The sequence below is a fragment of the Crocodylus siamensis genome, chromosome 12 (assembly GCF_052110815.1).
Source record: "Crocodylus siamensis isolate JL-2025a chromosome 12, ASM5211081v1, whole genome shotgun sequence".
Lineage (NCBI taxonomy): Eukaryota > Metazoa > Chordata > Crocodylia > Crocodylidae > Crocodylus > Crocodylus siamensis.
The window spans coordinates 50,302,959-50,317,941 of NC_143406.1; the positions used below are offsets into that span (position 1 = coordinate 50,302,959).

A 14,983-nucleotide genomic window follows, 5' to 3' on the forward strand; every position below is an offset into this window, starting at 1 on the left:
TAGAGAGCGTTAAGATTTTTGCTCTAGAATAGCATTGATTTGCTGTTCACCTCACGGCAAATGCACTGCAAAAGGTGGGGCGTAGCAGAAAGCAGATTGCTTGCTTAGAAATAGGCCTCTCTGCCCTGCTGACCTGCCTGCTTTGTGCCCCCAGCAAGGGGCAAGGACATTTAATTGAAAGTAAAAGCTGGCCAGCCTGGACCCGACACCTCCCTGGGATAAGCATCACGCCCAGTTGCATGTGCGCCCGCAGCCGCTGAGCTGAAATTCCTTCACACGCAGCTCTGAAAGCGCGCAGCAAATGAGCAGCAAAGCCCTGGCAGTCACGTTCCCCGCGGCCGCCGGGGGAAATGGCGAGCAGGAGCAGGCTGTGATGTGCTCAGCGCTCTCCACCAGGCCGTGCGCTCGGTGCCAGCGTGTTAACTGCTGGGAAAGGCCAGGGGGGCACAGCCTTTGCATCCCCCGCTCCCTGCCGCGACTGCGAGGAAGGCCCCTGGGATTTAGCACGCTGTGTTCGGGCGGCCGCGAAACCCGCCAAAGTCAGGACTTCCCAAACACTCCCGATCGGCACAGCTGTGGGGGGTTTCAGGGCCATTTCCTGGCGGGGACCCACTCGAGGCAAGGAGCAGGATTTAGTGCTCGAGCATCACCGCCAGCCTTTGGGGAGGGCAACGGCGTAACAGCTTTCCCAGCCAGCTGGAACAGGAGGGGGGTGTTTTTAATTGCAGCTGAATGGATCTGACCTTATGGATGTCTGCTCACAAAAAGCTGCCGGATTAATAAGGGTGCCGTCGCTGCCTCTGCTCAAAGACCTTAATGGAGCAGCTTAGCTCTTTGCTCCATGATTATAGCATCCTTACTTGCCTATCATGCCTGAGCCAGATGGTCCCAGGGAAATCAGAGCATATTTATATTTCTGCCTGCTACTCAGCCAGCTGCCCACTGATTCTGCTCCTCGCCGGCGGGAAGGCAGACCAGGTCTCCCCGGTGGGGTTCGCCCGCCCCCCGTCCCTGCGCCTGGGTCGCTCCTCTCCTCGGCCGTGTCAGAGGAGTTGCAGGACGGAGCGGGAGGGAGAAGACGCTGGAGCCCTGCCCCGGGGCTCCTCCGTCACCTGGCCCAGGCTCCCCAGCGTGCAGCGGGCGCGTTGTGTGGTGCCCCGAGAGCAGTGGGCATCGCTGCGAGAGCCCAGCTGAGACCGGCAGTGCCTGTCAAAGCCCCGGCCCCCCGGCACGCGAGCCTGGATATCAAACTGCTTCTGGTTGCGCCCGTGTCCTCAGCCAGCGTCGCGCTCGCAGGGGCCGGTGGACGTGCAGCGCTGGGGCCTGCCACGGCCGCGAAGGGCTTTGAGTGGAGACCGATGGATGCAGCCTGAGCACGGTTCCCAGCCTTTAAAAGCCTGCTTCCCCCGCGCCGTGGGCTCTGTGACCCGGTTGCGGGTAAGCTCCCCGGAGCACCTTGCCTGTGTACGGGATGGATGCACACGGGGCTGCTTCGGCTCCTCGCTGGCCCTGGGCTCCACAGGCCGCACGCCGCTGGAGCCGGCTAAGCTAAGGGAGAGGAGGGTCAGGCTGATATCTGTGAGCCCCTGCGATTGCTGACCCGGGTCTCTGAGCCCACGCAGCATCTAGACACCTGCCCTGGGAACAGCTGGTGCCGCAGGAGCGTGGACCGCCGGGCGGGGCTGGGGGCGCAGCTCTAGGGCACTTCCCCGGCTCCGGGGCAGGCACCCCAGTGTCTAGCGCGTGGCAGCTCCTGGCAGGTGCTTTGCCGCCCGGGTTTCGGTCCTCCCTGCGGCCTGCCCAGCTGTGCGGCTCTCACAGGTGTCATCCTGCCACGGCCGCAGGCTGCGCGTCTGCCAGGAGGGCATGGCCTGGCCAGGCTGTCACAGCGTGCCCGGCGGGGGCGGCGGGGAGCGTGTGGGAAGGCCGCCCACCTCGGCTGCTCTCAGCAGGAGCTCCTCGGCCCCGCCCGGGAGCCCGCACCACGCCCGCCCCGCCGCGGTGCACGCCTGCTCCCCGCAGCCCCAGGGCAGAGGCATGGCAGGGCGCGCCCCAGCCCGGCCTCTGTGACGACTCCTCTATCGACAGGGTTTCAGATTCAGCATCTCGGTTGCCGCAGCAACCCTGCACTTCCCTGCTCTGATCTGATCAGTGTGCAGACACCCAACAGGATGCACCTCGGTTGTTATGGCAACACAGGACCACTCTCCAGCGCATCCCAGACTTTGCTGGGGGGGTCTCAGGCCTCCAGCAAAGGAGAAGGGCTGCGGCAGGCGCGTCCCTGACCCCGACGTGCAGCCTCCTGGGAAGCCCTGGGAGCCCTCCCCAGCCCCAGCCCCAGGCCCAGGCCCAGGCCCAGGCTCACGCTGCCGGTGCAATGCGTGTGCATGGGCCAGGCCCGATCCCTGGGCGAGCCAGCACGAGGGCAGGCCGCAGCCCAAGCCAAGCAGCGCCAGGTCGGCCAGGCCTGGGAAGGGGCAGCAAGGAGCTCTCGGCCCTCGGGGCAGGAGCGGGAGAGGTGCTGCCACGGAGGGCAGCTAATGGCAGGGCCAGGCCATGCCCTCCACCCCCAGCGGCCGGCTGAAGGGTGGCTCCGGCCCCAGGCGTCTGAAACAGCCTCCCAAACAGTCATTAGTCTTGCCTTAATCCTAATCCCAGCCCGCGCCCTCCCCTCCAAAGGGAAGCAGATGAGTAACCAAAATGGCTTTCCCAAAGTCCTTTATGAGTTGCGCTTAATGTTTTCCCGAAGCATATGTGCGCGCCATCTGAATCTGAGCCGTGCACCTCTAATAGGCAGCGGCAGGTTTTGTGCCTCTGCTTACGATGGGTTGGCTTCTGTGGTTTAGTGATGTGCAAAGGATTGGACTTCGGAGAGATTAAAATTATTTTCAGTATTAAGCACAACATTTCTAAGCTAATGCACTCTGCCTTGAATATAGATTCACAGACCAGGAAAGATTATAAAACATTAAATCTATGTAAATTCAGCTATAAATTTATGTTTGAACAAATTCAACAAGAGATTTGACTTGGGGGCTTACAGCAAATAGATTTTGGTTTCAATGCATATTGCAATCTTCAGCGGCAGTGCCGTGCTCCTTTTGAAAGCCCGGTGCCTGGCAGGTCACAGTTGAGAGACCAAGCAATTATGCCCGAGCGTGCTGATAATAAAATAGGAAAGTGACTCCATGTTTGTCTCGTCGCAGGACAAAAGCCGGTGCTTGTACCACGTCTGAAACACGGATCGCAACCGGCTCTCTTCCTGGCAGAGGCCGGCGGGGCTGGTGGTGCAGCCGGGGCGCGTGGCCCCATCTGCGTTGCTCCCCGTGACCGAGCCGTGGGCGTCAGAAGAAACTTTCTCTTTTTCAGTGGAGGCATAAAAATATAGTTAACAAAGGCTGATTTTGAGTGGGATTGCAGGAAACCTTCAACATAATGAACAAGCTGCCTACACAGAGATAAATGACAGCTGTGGCTGAAGGAATAAACAGGATAATCTGGATTTAAATAAAACACAAGGGGGTTTTGGTAACATGCAAATTCACAATTTTATAAAATGTATCCTTTGAAAATTAAGAGCTCGTTTGAAGCCCGCAGCTGAGAACAATGATGTGAGCACGGCTTCCCAGCGCGGGGCTGGGACTGGTCCTCGTGCAGACAGGAGGAGAAGCAGGGGACCAGCCGCAGAGGGACGCGCGCGTCTGCGGAGGAGAGGAGCTCGGCGTTCCCGCAGGAGAGAAGTTACCGCCGGCTCCCTCCTCGCTGGAGCTGAAGTGCCGCGGTCCTGGGGGACGCAGGCGGGGCAGGGGCTGCCTTGGCTTCCCTGACGGGGAGAGCGAAGCTGAAGGCGGGGGAATATCAAAAGCCCGAACCAGCAACCAAATCATACATATTTGATAGCTTGAGAGAAGCACCAGGCAGGGCCTGGCTCCCAGCCCAGGTCTGGGGATAAAAGTTCCCTCTTGGCAGCGCAGAGCATCGAGGTATCTCTACAAATGAGCCCTCCTCCACCGGGCTCTGGTCTGAGGGTCGCGGATGCCCTGGTTCCGGTTTCACAGATGGGAAAACTGATGCCACCAAGACGCCGGCAGTGCCAGGACGAGGCCTCCCTGGGGATGTCCCCTGGCCCCTTGTGCAGGACTTCGTTAGTGTTCGGTGCAAGTGCAAGCAATTAGAGCAGGGAGCGTGGCAGGCAGCGAGCACTGTGCAGGTGAGCAGCTCTGCTGCCCTGGTGCAGGCTGGGCCTGGCGTGGCGTGGCGTGGGGTGGGCACTGCCTGCTGGGGGTCCGGCCCCCTTCCCCGCAGGACACACTACTGCCTCCTGCACGTGACCAGCGGCACGCGCGGATGCCGCCTCACGCGTCTCCGTGATGGAGAGGCCTGGCGTTGGGGCCGCCAGCTCCGAGCAGCAATAAAACGGCTGCTTTGCAGCAAGGGAACGCGTGGACTTGTGGAGCGAGCGGGTCAATAGCCATCTGCGGCAGCGTGCCTGGGGGGCCGGTCCAGGGGGTGGTCAGACGCTGCCCCTCGCTCCCCACCGGGCCCTGGAGCAGGTGAGGAGCGGTGCTCCTCACAGGACCTATTAGCTCTGTCACCCTCCCTGAGCCCCTCTTCTCCGGATGTGGCTGTCTCGGTCTGCGTGGGGCGCTGGACACGAGCGCACGCGCCACTAAATAACATGGGCAGCTCGAGCACAGCCTGGCGTGTGACACCCGGACAGAGGACCGCCGCGCGGGACCCGCGCTGCAGCGAGCGGCTTTGGCGAGCCGGTGGCTGCCGTGCTGTGGGAGGTCACCGCGGCGTCTCCTTTTCCCCATTAGCATCAGGGAAGTGGCGGCTTTAGGGAACCACTGGCGGGTGCTGGCTCCCGGGTACCTCCCATCTTCTCTGGGTGTCACTTGCTCCTCTGGACCTGGGTCCGAGCCTGTTTCACTCTGGGATGCTCCCTTCTCTGTCCCATCGCCACCAGGTCCTCCTGGCTTCGGCTGCCTCCCTGCCTGGGGTTACTTTGGAAGACTTAATATCATCCCGATGACCTGTGGCATGAAGCTGCATTCGAGTTTTCGGGCAGAGAGGCTCAGCGATGTCACTAGCCAGAGCAAGCGGTTACCTGCGCTGAGAGCCGTGTAGCTGGAGGAGGGTGCAGTAAACATTAGCTGCTCGCTGGCACGTTGCTGCTTATTCATGAGCATCCTCTTTTGTGCGAGAAGTGACTGGGAACTGGGAGTGAGGCGAGACTTGTCACTTCAGAGAACTGGCTGAGCCGCCTTGCTGCAGGATTTCTGCAGGATGCATGTTAAAGAGGTCTGTGCTGGCTCAGAATTGCTTTCAGGCCACAGGAGAGACCTGGATCCCGTATTCGTGGGGCATAAGCCTCTTGGAATAACCCTGGATTATGGAGTGTAATATTCACCGTCAAGCCTGCTCGTCTCAGAGTGGAGGGACGTCGGCATTTGGAGGGGGACCACAGCCAGCGCTGTCGCTCCGCTGTTTGTAAACGGGTGTTTCTTTCAGTTATCATTCAATAAAACTAAATCAGCACTCCAAAAAAATCGATAACTATGGAATGCAATTAAGCCCCTGCAGCTGAGTGCATTTGGAGCATAACTGCTGATCTGAAGGGAGATTTGATAACAAGAAAATAGAGTGATACTCCTCTGAAATCCTTGCTAACCTGATCTTCGATACCAGGGTTTAACTCATTTACCAGCCCCTCTGGCTCCCAGCACCAGCAGTGCGGCGGGCACGCAGCTCCGCGGCTCCGGCACCGCGAGACCCACTTGCGGTCGGTCGCGGGGGCTGGCGGGTGGGATCTCTCCGTCCGCCGGGGCTCGTATTCACAGGGCAGCTCACGTCCCTGCTCCCCGCGGAGGAGGATTAGCACTCGGGGTGGCCTGCGCAGCCCTGTGCAGCGCTCAATCCTCTCCACGGCTGCCCGCAAGCGCCTCCGACACCCCTGGCTCACAAAATCCATCAGCTCCCTCCTGTCACTTTAATCTGTTCTGCTCAGCTGCCTCCGACCAACCTAATTCCCATGCAGAAATTTTAGCCTTTTGGTTCCAAATTTCTCCACCGCTGGCTCAGGAACTGAATGGGGAATTTTGCACAGCCGCGCTCGTGCTGCCCGGCCCCTGCCCCAGGGCAGGCCGGCCGGTCCCACGGGCTGGGGGCACGTCTGTGTGCCCAGGAGTGAGGGCGGCAGGTCACATACAGAGATCGGGAGCTATTTTTGGCAAGAGGCTCTCAGAGGCGAGTGCAAGAGACGGCGATTTCCATGGGAAGGCAGCCCCGCCGAGCCGCCCGGGTAGATTGGAAAGGGGCGAGGGCCCAGGTGCAACTCCTGGGGCTTGATGGGATGAATTTGCAGCATGGAGCAGTGGCAGCTGTTGGCCGCCGTCCATAGCAGCTTGTGTCCAGCGTGCTTCAGATCAGGAGCACTTGCAAGGCCTCTCCCCTGCTTCCCTCCCGAGAGAGCCGGTGCCTGGCACCCTCACCCCAGCTGTGCTCTGTCCGGCTCTCTGGCCTCACCCCCACCTGCCTGGGGTAGATGCCGCTCCTCATGTCCAGGTACGTAGGACAGGCGCCCTCCTAGCCAGGACAACCAGGCACCGTTACAGGCTTCACTCTCAGGGCAAAGTCTGGGGCAGGCGCCGGCCTTGCAGCTGTGTTTCCTGGGTGCTGCTGCCCTCGGAAGAGCGGTGAAAACATGCAGCCGTCGTCACCTTTCTGCAGAGACCATGACCTTGGGCAGCAGGAGCACGGCTTTGGGCAACACAGCTGCCTGCCCCGCAAGAGGCCAAGGGTTTCTGTGACGTCTTGCATGGGACCCGCTGTATCACTGGGAGCGAGGGGAGACCGGCTTTTGGCAGGCAGCCCCGGGGGTCCCTCGTGCTGTGGGCTGGGCTGTAGCAGAGCGCGGCGAGGACGCTGCAGGCAGGGTGTGCTGGGGCGGGCGTGCTGGCTTCTTGTGTCAAAGCCGTGGGTGAGCTGGACTGCGGGACACGGGAACCCTTTCCCCCCGACACGGGCGGATCTAGGACTTGGAAAAGGGGATGCAGGTGGTGAGAGGCATCATCATCACATTGGACTGTTTTTCTCCAGTAACTGTTCTTAAAGCAATACCCCTTGTCCAAGGGGACGCGGCCTCTGATGGGCTTTGAGGGCTCTCCCAGCACCGGGGAAGACTCGAGCCAGCAAAGCCCTGGCCTGGGCCTGCAGCCCGGGCCAGAGTTAAGAGCCAGGCAAGCAGGTCCCGCTATTGCTCAGCACACGCATGCGGCCTGCAGTCATGCACACGTGGCAGGGCGAGCTGCCGCGCACGTGCTGCGGTCCAGCCACGAAACGATGGCTTGCGGGGGGCTGCCGTGTGACACCAGTGCCAGGGCAGGGACCGCTTCAAGCCCAGACACGTGGGTTTCGGCAGAAGCCTGCGGTGAGGAGACAGCGTCGCAGTGCGGAGAGGTGCTGCATGCGCTCGCCTTGCCCCACGGCTGCGCCAGCGCCGAGCAGGGGCTCTTCTCCGCGCTCAGCCCCAGGCCGCGTCATGCCCCAGCACCAGGCAAAGAGGGAAGTGCTAACCCCCTGCAGAAACACCCTCCCTCTGCTCCTCGCCCACCGCGGCAGCGTTCGGCGACCGAACAAGCCGGCGGCTAAGCAAGCCGTGGGGTGTGTGCGCACACAGCCAGCACCCCCGGGAACACAAAGCCCCCGCTCTCATTGCAAGCCTCAGGTATTTTGGTCGCAGGCCCAACTCCCCCGTGACGGGTCCCCCTTCCCCTAGCCGGGAGCGGAGGCGGGAAGGCCTCGCAGAGAGCACAGGTGCTCCGGGCCTCTCCGGTCCTCCGAGTTGATGCAAAGCTGTTGTTGAAAGCTGCTGAGGGGTTCGCACCTCTCGTGGGCTCTAGCAAGCTGCAGCCTTCCTCAGAGCTCGGCAGCCTGCTGCTTTGCGGCCGGAGGCAAGTTTCCCAGGCGGTAACAAGCGTCTCCAGTGCAGTGCCCCGCCGGGAGGGCAGGCGGGGAGCAGGCCGAGCCGCCCTGCCCTTGCCCGGGGAGCTGGCTGCAACCACAGCGCAGCACGTGCGCTAGCCCCAGGCACCGCAGCACTTCAGCCAGCAGCCGAGGAGGGCAAAGCGGTGCTGCTGTGCTCTTGCCGGTCGCCTAACGCAGTGGCTTGCACCAGTGGCGTGTGCACAGGGGTTGCACCCTCCTGCATGCGCACGGGCCTGGCTGCGGTTTCCGTGCAATGCGATAGCCTGTTATCCAGGAAAGGCTTGCTGCGCGTTAATTTATCCAGCAGGCAAATTCCTTTTGGCTAATAAAAGTGCTTGCACAGGAAGCTCAAAACCCAGCAGCAATTAATTATTGACAGAGCATGTGAATTAGAGATAAAAGAAAAGTCATTCTTTCTCACACACAAGATAGTAAATAAATTTAATTATTGTACTAGAAGCCAGGGATCTTATTCTGTATTAAGTTTTATTAGCTGAGACATTTAAAAGCATGTCATCATAACAAAAAGGTCTTGTGTAATCCTAAATGCACCACTTCGGTACATGCCTCTGAAGTGAATAGACTTAATTGAGCAAATGGTAGCAGATGGCTTGCTGTACAGACAGGTATTGTACAGGTTTATTGTCAATTAACTTTTGTCTACATATGCCTATGGCAAATTGACTGTATAATACGTTACTGAGACCAGTTTGAACACGCAGGGCGTGCTTGCCACGTCTGCAGACAAATGAGGCGGAGAGTGGTGGGGACCGTGGAGGCCGCCCGGTTGCCCGCTGCGCGCTTTGCTGGCGCCGCGCGGGCCGGACTGGCAGGGCGGGCTGGGGATGCGACCGGCCGAGTCACCGCGCGGGCAGGATCCGGCCACAGAACTAACCTCTCTTCCCCTCTCTCCCGCTTCCTCTCTCTGCAGCAACGTGATGCCCAAGACGCTGGAGGGGCAGATAACGATGGAGAAAACCCCCAGCTACTTCGTGACCAACGAGGCCCCGAAACGCATCCACTCCATGGCCAAGGACACCAAGCTGATCGTGGTGGTGCGCAACCCGGTGACCAGGGCCATCTCGGACTACACGCAGACCCTCTCCAAGAAGCCCGACATCCCCACCTTCGAGGTGCTGGCCTTCAAGAACCGGACCCTGGGGCTGATCGACGCCTCCTGGAGCGCCATCCGCATCGGGATCTACGCGCTGCACCTGGAGAACTGGCTCCAGTACTTCCCCCTGTCCCAGATCCTCTTCGTGAGCGGCGAGCGGCTCATCATCGACCCCGCTGGCGAGATGGCCAAGGTCCAGGACTTCCTGGGCCTCAAAAGGCTGGTGACGGAGAAACACTTTTATTTCAATAAAACCAAGGGGTTCCCTTGCTTGAAGAAGCCGGAGGACGGCAGTCCGCCCCGGTGCCTGGGCAAGTCCAAGGGTCGAACTCACCCCAAAATAGACCCCGACGTCATCCACAGACTGCGGAAGTTTTACAAACCGTTCAACGTCATGTTCTACCAAATGACGGGGCAGGATTTCCAGTGGGAGCAGGAAGGAAGTGACAAGTGAAGGCGGGAGGGCGGGAGAGCCCCTCTGCGCCTCGGACTCGCGCGTGGCGGGGTCGAGCCCCACCTTTCTGCCCGGGCTGCCCCTTCCCCTTGTGCTGCCGTTAGCGGGGGGCCGGGCGGCGCTGCTGGAGGGGAGGTGCTGAGCCCTGCCCGCGCCAGCGAAGCCCGACAGGGACCAAGCGAGGCAGTAGGTCTCGTCCCCTCTGCTCTGCTCCGGTTTTCCCTCGCTAGCTGCAAGAGCCCTGGTATTTCACGGCACGCACCCGGTCACACGCGCACGCTTGGGTGGGGTGGGCAAGCCGAGGGGTGGCAAGGAGAAGCTCCACCTCCATTGCACATTGCACTAATTAGTATACTATTTACCAAGTGCCAGGCACCCTGGGCCCGATTCTGCGCTCGCTGCTGGCGGTAACACCGCTGATCCCGTGGCTTCCCGTCACTCCGGTCGGTGTGCAGGGAGCTCAGGATCGGGGCCTCCCCGGGCGCCTGGCAATGCCCCTTAGATGAGCTGGCCCTGGCACTTAAGGGGCCTGACACTGAGGTGGTTTCCTGGCGGCCCATCCCGGGAGAGGCGCCCTGGGCTCCAGCGCCTGCTCTGTGCTGGGGGTGGGGAGGGCGCTAGCACCGTGCTCAGGAGCCCGTGGCCTGACTCCGGAGCAGGATTTGCAGGTGAAAGTCGAGGCTGCTGTTGCTGGTGCAACCGTGGAAATGAGCTCTCGGTCCAGAAGGACCCCCTGCCAGATAAGACCTTGTCACAACAGCTGGCGCGCTGTGCAAAGCCCCCGTGCCGCTCCGGCTTTCAAAGATGCCGAGCAGCTGCGAATGCTGCGGGAGTCTCTGTGGCCTGCCTGCGCCTGGCACCTTTGAAAAGCGGGACCCTGCGGCACGGTGAAACGCTCTTCATCTCGGCTTCAAAACCTGCAGCAGAAAGGGAATTCATTTCCAGCGGGAGCGCAGCAAGCTCGCGGCCCTGCACAGATCTGCGCGTGCGGGGGGAGCGATCAAGCGGCACGCTCAGGCAGAGGCGCAAACCCAGGCAGAGGATGTCGAACAAGCCCCGAGCGCAGCTGGCACCGCGGCCGTGCCCATGTGGGCCGCGTGCCCCTCTCCGCGCACAGCGAGACAGCCATGCAGCACAGCTGCCCGTTTCCCATGCCGGCTGCCGAGCCAGAGCCCGTGGCGGCAGGAACAAAAGGCAAACGCGGTGTTAGCTGGAGGGAGCCCTCCCCTCCCCTGGGTGATTTCAACGGCAAACAACCTCGGTGTCTGGGGGTCCTTTTTATTTCCCTTTTATTTCATTTCCCACGGAGTGGCAGCAGGGCATCCCGGGGGGGCCGTGCACTTCATTTGTTGAAGCCGCAGCGCTCCTCTGAGAGTCTGCGTTTGCTGCTGTTTGCAAGCAGCATGCACAAAAGGCGACGGCGTGCGCACCCTTCGCCAGGCCGGCCCCGCGCTGCGTCAGGCAGCACGAAATCCGCGTGGATCCAAGTAGCCGGGGGAAATCGCTGTTAAGCCAGGCAACGAGCTGAACCTGCTTCGGGTTTCATGCCCTGTCGTGTGGTTCATTACAGCAGAAGGCGCTGCTCGTGCTCGGGGTTGTATAAGGAACGAGCTAAATTCATTTGTCAAATGGAGACGGCGGGCCGGGTTCGAGGAGCGTCACATTAGTTCCCGCGGCAGCGAATGCCAGTTTGCATTAGCCTGATTAGATTTAAAAGCAGCTTCCGACATCAGACACGTCTTCACAGACCTGCAGATCCAGAACTGACTCCGTGAAGATTGGAAATAAGTCGTAGGGGCGACTTGAAATGGTTTCGTGCGATATTAAAGTGCCGTTGCTGCTGCTAAGCAGGAGCCGTGTTGTGCTGCAGGGCGATGCAGGCTGATTCATGGGTTTGGAGGGGCTTCTCCCGCGGCCCCCCAGGGACGCCCAGGACTTTGTTTCATTTGTCGGTGAAGCCTCTTTCTCCTTCTCGGTTCAGTCCTGCCAAGGGCCGAGCCCCTCCCTGGGATCTGCGTCATCCTCCAGCCCCAGGGAGGACGTGGGGCTGGCGACACCGGGGCTGTCTGCACCGCCCGGGTCGCGGCTTGCAGCCAGGGGCCGTGACCGGGCGTGGAGAAGTCTGGCGGCAGCTGCGACGAGGCCGCGTGGCGGGGCCTGAGCTCGGGCAGCGGTGATGCCGCCTGGCAGGAGGAGCCGTCCGTCGATGTCAAAGTCCCCGTAAGGGCGCCCATCTCACCCCAGCCGTGTTCGTGGCCCCTCCTGGCACCCCTGACTGCACCCGGGGTGGCGCAGCTAGTGGCATTGAATTACCCACCGTCAACTCGCCCGTGCTCTTTTCACAGGGCCTTTCCCCAGAGAGCAAAGAGCTTCGAGAGAGCCCCGCCGGCGCGTCGTGATCCACCTGCCGCGGGGCCTGGGGCTGGGCAGGGGAAGCAGCTCCCTGCTCGCCCCCGGATGAAGCGCGTGGCCCACCCCGGTGCCCTGCAGCAGCAGCCGAGCGGTGCCGCGGGACTCGGGCGCTGAGCCGGGTCCCTTCCCCATGCTCCCAGGACAGCTCGCAGCTTGCAGCGCCGACGGGCTGAGCACCCCCGCGTGCTCCGGGGCAGGTCCCACGTGTGACTGCGGGACCCCACTGGGCCACGCCGCCCTGCTCGCCCCGTCCCTAGAGGTTTCTCTTTGATGTGGGCATCGTCCCAGATCCCGGGAGGAGATGCCAAGCAATGGGTGGAGAAGAGACTCCGCTCCTGCAGCTCCGGACACGGAGCCACGAGAGACTCCTGGCCTTGCCACAGCCCCCAGGCCCACGGCTGCCCCCCTCCGCAGCCCGGTTTCCAGCGGTCCCTTTGCTGTGTGCTCCGCCGTGCCCGCGCGCCCAGCTACATGTGTCTGCATTTGTAATGTGCTAATTTGACAGAGGAATTATTTTCTATCTGGTGAGAGCACGAGCAACCTGCTGCGAGAGAGTTGGGTTAATAACTTTCCTTTTCTTTTTTTTTTACTATTTAAATGTCAGCGTTACAACACACAGGAAATTGAATTTTTGTATTTGATTTCAATTAGCAAAGCATAAATTATATTTAATTTTATACACACAGACTGGATGATTCATTGTGCTGGAAAATCTGGTACTTTATGGTTCAGAGACTGGAAATGGAGAATTCATCCTCCTGAAACCAAACCGCCGAGCTGCACCCTCCTCCAACACGTCTCTGTGTGTGTGTCGCCCTGCACCTGACGGCAGAACATCTCCAGCTGAACTTGAACCCACGGCACTGAATAATAAACCGTTGTAGCAGCTGCCGCTCTCTGCTCCGTTTCTCTGCGGTCTGGGGGGAAGGGGCAGAGCCCAGAGGGAGTCGCGGCACTGCCCCAGCGTCGCTTGGGCCCCGCACGGGACGGGCGCCTGGACCCGGTCCGTCCCCGGGGGAGATGCCTGCAGCACAGAGCAGACCTCGGGCCCCGCGGGCAGGCAGGGAACCGGCTCTGCCCAAGCAAGAGCATCCATGGGTGGTGGGAGCAAGGAGACGGGGCATGTCAGGAAACAGGCGTGGGCAGCACGTGCAGCCTCAAGTGCGTCATTCGCACACGCTCCCCTGCTCTGAGAAGGTGCACGGCTAATTGCTGGGAGGTAACGACGCTACCCCGACCAGGGTGGGTGCTGAGTAGCTCTTCTCAGCTCGCCGACCTGCTCTACAGAGCGGGGACAGCCGTGTTGCTGGCAGGCAGGGGCCTGGTGCAGGTGCAGGGCTCTAGGCCTTGCCCACCACCCGTCCCACGGCTCCCGTCCTGTGCGCAGGGACAGAGCACCGTCCCCCGGCTCCAGAGCAGGGACTGATCTCGCACAGAGAGGAGGGCACAAGGTGCGCGTCGCACAGGGACCAAATGCACCGTGAGCTGCTGCAGATGCCCCACGGCCCTACAGATAGGGAATCAGGCCTGCACGGAGCGGTCACAGGCAGGTCTCCATCAGCCTCCAATGTGGCAGCTGCGGCCACCTCCGGGCAGTGCCAGGAGCAGCCCCAGGGCTGGGGATTTCACTGGCACCCTGGGGTGCACCCCCACCCCACCCCATCCAAGGAGGTTGAGGCCTGGGCTGTGACCCCCAGACCGTCCCGGCTCAAGGGACTTTTGCATGACCCCCCTGCCCACTGGGAGCGCAGGGGGTGCAGGGCTCCCTGCCGTCAGGGACAAGAGTCGAGCCCAGGTGACCGCCCTGCCCGCCCCAGCCTGGCACCCCGGCTCCAGCCGCCCGAGCTGCCTGCGGTGCATGGCCGGGAGCACGTCGCTGACATCCCCCCCCGCCCTCGGCGAGCCCGGGCGCTCTTCAGAGGCGCTGGGAGGACAGCTGCGCGCAGGTTGGACGGAGCGTCGCCACAAGCTCATTACGGAAAGATGCTCCGCTAATGAGGAAACCGGGTCCCTCTCTACTCCCACGGCTCAGGTTCAGCACTCCCAAGGTCACCGACAAACAAATCCCTGAACAGCGCCTGGAAACTTTCACTCGGCGTTGATTAAGGCTAATTTACTGCATAATAAAAGGCAAGGGAGGGCTGGCTTCCAGGGGAAGAAATTAGGGGGAAATGTTTTGATTCGGTGTTGTGTGCACAATCTCCCGGCAGCGCGGAAGCAGCCTACCCGCCGCACCGCATTGTTGTGTCATCTGATAGGACCGCTGAAAAACTTTTATCAACAAAATTAGGAAGTAGTGAACTATAAAATTGCTAATTATTTTCTAGTAAATTTACTTTTAAATAACTTTAGACACCAATTACAGGCACCATTAAGCACCATTAACACTGGGTATATTTACCAAACAAGGACTGAATACTCATTATTCAAATTGAGATCATTTGGGTGTAGATTTTCCTGTTTGAGAAGCATCTCCCCTCTTGCCAGACATTTACAAAGTCATCAAAAGATCAATTAAATCTCAAATTTAGTCAGATTGTTTCGTATTTGAGTTCCACGACTCCACCACCATGTAATCCGGCCCCGTGGAAGAAACATTTGTTTGACTAAGACTTTAATCCTAACGAGGTAACTGGAAGGCTCTGTGCAGCCGCCCGGCTCGCGTGGCACAAGCATATCGATGTTCAGACCGAGGCAAAGTGTGTTCTTTTCCAGGTGACCTTTACAGAGCAAGTGCTGTATTTTTAGACAATCAGAAAAGCTGTCGCTGCCGGTGTGTCGCTCTCGCCTGCTGTTATCATTAAAAGCTTGTGAACCCGCCGGAGCTGCACCGTGATGTTGGTTTCCTTTGACCGGCCCTGCGAGCGCCTGCAGCAGAGGCGGCTTTGCACGGATCCCGCCCCCCGGCGCGGGCCAACACGCGTGGGGGATCTGGGCTGGACGTGGTCCAACGCGGTCCAGGGACCTGCAGGTGGAACAACAGCCCGTAACTGGTGTTATTGGGCATTGCTGGG

At 60.5% G+C, this 14,983-nt stretch overlaps 1 protein-coding gene across 1 annotated transcript in view; it reads left to right on the forward strand.

The window, feature by feature from the left end:
* Positions 1 to 14,781, forward strand: part of LOC149855193 (heparan sulfate glucosamine 3-O-sulfotransferase 4-like) — a 62,574-nt gene extending 47,793 nt beyond the window's left edge. The window contains exon 2 of the mRNA XM_090024456.1: positions 8,921 to 14,781. Coding sequence (XP_089880582.1) covers positions 8,921 to 9,557 — 637 coding nt within the window. The 3' untranslated portion in view covers positions 9,558 to 14,781. The remainder of the gene's footprint in view (positions 1 to 8,920) is intronic.
* The last annotated feature ends 202 nt before the right edge of the window (positions 14,782 to 14,983 follow it).